Raw genomic sequence first — 6920 nt, 5'->3', positions numbered from 1 at the left:
GTTCAAATAACTGCCTCTTTGTCCAGGTACAGATTCCTCATGAGCACAATTAAGTGTTCTGGAGTACTCATACTTCACAATGTTGTCCATAGCTTGTCATGATCCACACAATTGAAAGCCTTTGTGTAGTCAATAAAGCAAAGATAAATATCTTTCTGATATTCTCTGCTTTCAGCCAAGATCCATTGGACATCAGCAATGATATCTCTTGTTCCACAACCTTTTCTGAATCTTGATTGAACCTCTGGAAGTTCTCTGTCAATGTATGCTTATAGCTGTTTCTGTATTACCTTCAGTAAAACTTTACTCTCATTGGATATCAAAGATATTGTCAGATTGTTTCTGCATTCCAGTGGGTCACCTTTCTTTGGAATGGGCACAAATACAGATCTCTTCCAATCATTTGGCCAGATAGTTGTTTTCTAAATTTCTTGTCATAGATGAGTGAGTGCCTCCAGTGCCGCCTCACTTTCTTGAAAGATTTCAATTTTTATTCTATCAATTCCTGAAGCCTTGTTCTTTGCCATTTCCTTCAATGCACCTTAGACTTCCTCCTTCAGTATCACTGGCTCTTGATCATATGTTACCTCTTGACATGGTTGAACATCAACCATTTCCTTTTGGTACAGTGACTCTGTGTATTCCTTCCATCATTTCTTGATGGTTTCTGCATCATTCAATAATTTTCCTAGAGAATCCTTCAATAACGAAAGTCAAGGCTTGAATTTTTTCTTCAGTTCCCCCAGCTTGAGAAATGCTGAGTGTGTTCGTCTCTTTTGGTTTTCTGACTCCAGATATCTGCACAATTTGGTGTAATATTTGACTTTGTTTTCTTGAGCTTTTCATGCATATAGTTACACTTTTCATGTGTATAATTATATTTTATGTTATTTAAAAAAGGTATTTGCAATGGATAAGTGATTTGCCTTGCAAAATTTGCCATGTGATCTCCAACATCATTTCCATTACCAAGGCCATATTTTCCAACTGCTGATCCTTCCTCTTTGTTTCCTGCCTTTGCATTCTGGTACCCAGTAATTACCAATACATCTTGATTGCATATTTGATCAATTTCAGACTGAAGAAGTGGTAGAATTCTTGGATCTCAACATCACTTGCTTTAGTGGTTTGTGAATAAATTTAAATAACAGTGTCTTCCTTGTAGGCATATGGATATTATCCTATCACAGACAGCATAATACATCAAGATATATCTTGAAATATTCTTTTTGATGATGAATAAATTGTGATACCATTCCTGCTGAATTTATCAGTCCTGGCATAGTAAGCCATGTGATTGTCAGATTCAAAATGGCCAATACCAATAAAATGAATTCTATTTCTTTTTGACAGCTTCCAGTCTTTCTAAAATCATACTTTATATAATCCATGTACAAATTGTTCATGTATGCTTACAGTTTTGTCTCTTCATTTTGAATTCTGCCACATCAGCAAATGAAGCGTTACCCCATTTGCATCATCATAGTCAACTTTATTTGGGAAGGTAGATCTTTCCCAGTCATATTTTGAGTGTCTTCCAACAAAACGGGCTCAAGTTCTGGCACTATGTCTAACAATATTCTGGTGCTGTTAACAATGATTAAATAGTCAAGATTCTGATGCTATAAGATTTTTAATGGCTAAACAACAGAAGTAGTTCACCTCTCCTTCTTTTGAGTCTGTCTTATTCTGAAACTCAGCTGAAACATGTGCACTATGGTTGATTCTGCTTCTATTTAAAATACTGGGTGCATAGTTTTCAACATCACCACAACATACAAACCACTACAATATGATAGACTGACACACAAGTGGTGGTGATTAACCTATTTTTTGATGTCGTTAAGAGCCTTTGAGTTGGTTCTGACCCATAGTGACCAGGTTTGGTTCAAACTGACTTTGCAGTTTAGCACATTAACCCACAGCAAGGTGTTAAATATTGAAATAATTCTATGTTTGCTCCTTAATAATTGAGTGAACAATATCTTCTCTCTCTGCTCCTTACATGCTCCCTGAAATCTCTGGACCATCCCATGATTTAGCAGCTAAAGAGCTTAAACTTGATGTAGTGTGAAGTCCTCATAACTCTTTCTTTGCTAAGGGAGTTACTATTGTTGTTGTGTGCCCTTGTGACTCATAGTGATGCTGTCAAACAGAGTAGAACTGCTTCATATGGTTTGCTAGGCTATAAAACTTTACAGAAGCAGATTGTCAAGTCTTCTCCCCTATAAAGCTGCTGGTAGGTTCAAACTGCCAACCTTTAGGTTAGCAGCCGATGCTTAACCATTGCACCATCAGGGTTCCTTAAATGAGTTGTACAAGTGGCACTGTAGGATAAAAACTGGACTGATAACCACAAGTTCAGCAGTTAAAACCCACCAGCTGCTCCTTGGAAACTTTATACAGGGTTGTTATGAGTTAGGACTGTATCTGACTGGAAGACATAGTTAGCAAGTACCTTTACATTAGTACCTGTTTAATATAAAGAAAGGGCTTATCAAGACTGGAGAATGGAGCAGTCAACCCTAGAACACTTGTGCTTCATCCCTAGAGTCTCCACAACACAGATTTTCTTAAGTGATGAGTACTGAGTATGTTTGTAAATCAAATCTGTCATCACCTGGAGTGATGGTATATAACAGTTCCTGGATTGGCCTTTTCTCCTCTGATACTTCTTTGTCTCTCTCTTTTCCTTGCACAAGAAAAAGTAGGTCTACTAACAGTATCCTCAGTCTAAAACTTCATCTTTGGAAAAACATGAAGGTCAATATAATCTTTGGGGACCATGAAGACTAAGTGAACATCATTAACTTAAAAAAATAGAGCAAGGGAAATACATCATAAATATTTACACTGGTAAGTGATTTGATAACCTTATTTAAAAGGCTTTACACCTTATTTGAAAGCTCACAATATTATATGCTTTTGTAGTATGTATGGATTCCAGTCAGATAGAAAATATAGGAGAACATCTTGGAACTTCTCATAGAAAAGAAATTATATCTCTGTATAGGTAACAGGGCCTAGTAGAATACTTCTTTTATGCAAAGTGCTCTGTGACTATTTTGGCTTCAAAAAGTTGAATTCAGCTTTCTGGAAATCAATGAGATAATATAATAATAGTAATAAATATGGCCAACATTTCTTGAGTATTTTTGGTGTGTCATAAGTTATTTGCACATATCAACTCATTAAAATGTTACAGCAACATTATGAATAGGTCATTGTTGTTGTTAGGTGTTGTCAAGCTGATTCTGCATCATAACAACCTTGTATCGGGATTTCCCAAAAAAAGCTGTTGGTGGGTTTGAACCGCTGACCTTGTGGTTACCAGTCCAATGGTTATCCTACAGCACTATACTACAGATCAAAGAGTAAAATAAAGTGAAACTTGGATTCAAACCCTGTGTTCTGTAAGGAAATTACATTGACATTTGATAATGGAAGATAAAGCAAATTGAAAAAGAAAATTAATTGTTACATGGTTGGTGGTGATGTGCTGTGGAGTTGTTTTCGACTCACAGTGACCCTGTACTGGGTTTTCGAGGCTGTAAATCTTTACCGGAGCAGAAAGCCTCATGTTTCTCCCACGGAACAGCTGGTAGTTTTGAACTGCTGACCATGCAGTTTGCAAACCAATTTGTGACCACTACACCACAGAAATGCCTATACCATAATTTGTATCAAAGGTGAAGCCATCACAACTTAAAATAATATTTATGTAGAAAGTTATTGACTTGGATGAGAAGGAAGAAAATTATTGCACCCGATATTCTGTAAAGAATGTGCCGACCACATCCTCAGTGGAGTTAGACATATGCTTATAAAACAAATCAATTAAATAGAACAACCACATATTTATTGAACATTTTCCATCTCCTTTTGCTAGGCTAATCTACCAAGGATGTAAAAAAGCACAAATATCTGCTCATCTTCCCTGATTTCCTAAGAACTGATTCTGTTTATGTTGAAGTACAATCATCAGCCTGTTGTTCTCTCTTTAAGATCAATGTTTTAGTTTATGCGGTATCTAGCCTGTAAGACTCCTCAAACATACAAATGAAATATTATAACAATTGTTTTTATTTTAAAAGTAAAATAACATGTAATTCTTCAACTCACCAAGTTACCTTTCATCCCTCTCTTAAAATTTATCTGTCACCCCTGAGCAAATGGCAGTTGTAATATGTCACGTTAAGAAATTCATTAGCTTTACAGTCCTGGTGATTTTAATAGGGTTGAAAAGAATCTACATAGTTTATTAGTCTGCTTTTGAGCATGTGTGTTTGATCTCACTTTTGACTTTAAAAAATGAGAGAGAAATACGCATTAAATATAGTTCTTTGAATGTCAAATCGGTATATGATTTTTGAGCTTGCCAAGTGTTAATTGGTCTCTTCCCCGGTGATGATACAAATAAAATTCACAGACAATTAGCTGGCAGTCATAAATCTTTACTCCTTGACAAAGTGAACCACTTTGTCGAGGAGACTGAAAACACGAAGCAATTATTAGATTACTCTCACTGAAAGTTTTTGCAGGGATCATTTACCTTTAAGAAATTTGGAGTAAAAGTGAAGCTGGGTATCCACGTTACTCATGACATATTTTTATCTTTTACAAAATTTTAAGTTTAATGGAGGTTTGCATTAGAATTTCAGAAATGCAACTATGGTGACAGATGCAGCTATTGTAATAAATGAAATATCAACATAAAGAAGATAAGTCTTCTTCTTAATTTCACTAAATCACACCATCAATGTTGCAAGACAGTTTTGGTGTTGTTGGATGAAACAGTTACAATCATACAAAAAAAAAGTTATCTTCCAAAGTTAAAAAAAAAATCTTATTAATAGTACCACCTTGAGTTTATGCATTGCCACATGTAGATATGAATGACTGTGGCAAAAAAATATGTAGTGTGGTAAGGTTGTATCTAAATTTCAAACTAATTTGTTATTATTTTTAATTTGGAAAGCAAAATCAGATATCTAATTTGGTTGTCATGGAAACAACTGACTAAGCTGACTCCTTCCTTTGTTTCAACCTTCAAAAATAGAAAAAACAATGAGAAATCAAATACTAAGTGCATTGCTAATTATTAATAAGATTTTTGACGTAGTGTTTCAACTCTCAAAAGAATTATTTTACAACTTTAAATATAGGCACTGAAATATACGTCCATATTGTAACAAATGAAAGAAAGTCATTGTATGTAATAAAGTGTAATGATTCCAAATGATTCAATGTAGTTTGTAGGCTAACAAGCAACACAACAAATTGGTAACTATCTCACGTGTCAAGTTAAAGTGTGCCTGGATTTGTAGCATGCAAATTTATCTATGGAAATACTGTTCAGTTTAATTTACAGTATCTCTTAATCATTATATAAAGAGTAACATGTTTTTAGAGTTTCAGATTATCAGTTAATAAGTGAAAAACAGTTTTTCCCTCAATATTATGCTCTAAAATGACTGTATCAAGGCTAAATATTACTCTTTTTATTGACTTATCTTCCAGAGGCAAGATATTTTCAAGAGGACACACTATTGCTTGGGATTAATGGAAGTTATAGTATGAACCTGATCTGTAATACTTTATCGGCAGTCCATCAATATTGTTGTTAGCTGCTGTTAGCTGCAGAATAGAATTTGACTTTGTTTTAATGCAATCAAGAGATGAAAATGAAGAGTTTGATGGAAACTTACAGGATGAAACTAATTGACATTTGCTTTAAATACATTATGAAACAAGAAATACATTTATGGAGTATACATGTCCACATACACTCCCACATACACACATCCATAACACTGTTTTTGTTTTTTTTTTTTTTTTGCATATTACCTAGAGTAATACTAAAATTGATTGTATAGTGTTAGGTCATACCATCTATCTTCACAATAGGTGCCAGATAGAATAAAGCAGTGTTTCTGATTTCTTGAAAGAGAATGACAAAATTAAGCCAAACTGCCGTTGGCTCTGTCCAGTGGGGCTTCTTAATTGACTCCTAAGTCATTAATCAGTTCCCAATCAATCTATTTTGCCAGTAGCAGGCAGTTAGGACTCCATTACCATCCATTCATCATGCCATACCCTAACTCACTGCACCATTAGCTATAGATTAGGCTTCTATTAGAATAACTGAGCGCTAATTGCTAAATGCAAAATTTTGCTGTTACTCACCTCAGCTACTGGGATGCCTTCAGGTGGCCGACACTGAAGCAAGACTTCCTGTTCCAAGGACACTTCTTTTCCTAATGGTTCCTGCTCAAATGTTTTCCGTAGATCTGGAAAGAACAGATTGTAAAAATATGTCAAAATTAAATAAAATTTAATCATTTATTGTTGTTGTTGTTATGTGCCATTGAGTCAATACCGACTCATAGCGACCTTATGCACAGCAGAACAAAACACTGACTAATCCTGGGCCAACCTCACTACTGTTGCCACACTTGAGTCCATCAATGCTGCCACTTGTCCAATCCATCTCATTGGGGGTCTTTCTCTTTTTCTCTGATATACTTTTCTAGTGACTGGTCCCTCTTGACAATATATGTCCGAAGTATGAGACATGAAGTTTGGCCATGTTGGCCTCCAATGAGCACTCTGGCTGTACTTCTTCCAAAATGGATCTATTGGTTCTTTTGGCAGCCCATGGCACTTTCAATATTCTCCTCCAACACCATAATTCAAAAGCATCAATTTATAGAAGTGCAATAAAAATTCCTGGGTTTAGTATATGTGTCTTTGTTGGGTTTTTGTTTGCTTGTGTTTTTTCCCCCACCATGTATTGTTAGTACTGTATCTTAATCTGGGTAATTTTATTCTGTATGGTAGAATTTGTCAAATTCAGAGGCTATGAAGCATATCTACTTTGAACTTCACTGGAATATTTCAGCTCTACATTCTTCTGGGTC

At 35.2% G+C, this 6920-nt stretch overlaps 1 protein-coding gene across 2 annotated transcripts in view; it reads right to left on the bottom strand.

The window, feature by feature from the left end:
- Positions 1 to 6920, bottom strand: part of UNC5C (unc-5 homolog C (C. elegans)) — a 605975-nt gene that overhangs the window by 154608 nt on the left and 444447 nt on the right. For both annotated transcript variants that reach the window (XM_006874688.1, XM_006874687.1), the window contains exon 4: positions 6187 to 6290. In XM_006874688.1, the coding sequence (XP_006874750.1) occupies positions 6187 to 6290 (104 nt within the window). The remainder of the gene's footprint in view (positions 1 to 6186; positions 6291 to 6920) is intronic.

The sequence above is a fragment of the Chrysochloris asiatica genome, unplaced genomic scaffold (genome assembly GCF_000296735.1).
Source record: "Chrysochloris asiatica unplaced genomic scaffold, ChrAsi1.0 scaffold00294, whole genome shotgun sequence".
NCBI lineage: Eukaryota > Metazoa > Chordata > Mammalia > Afrosoricida > Chrysochloridae > Chrysochloris > Chrysochloris asiatica.
The sequence above is the reverse complement of the archived record's forward strand: the minus strand, read 5'-3'. Positions and strand labels throughout refer to the sequence as shown.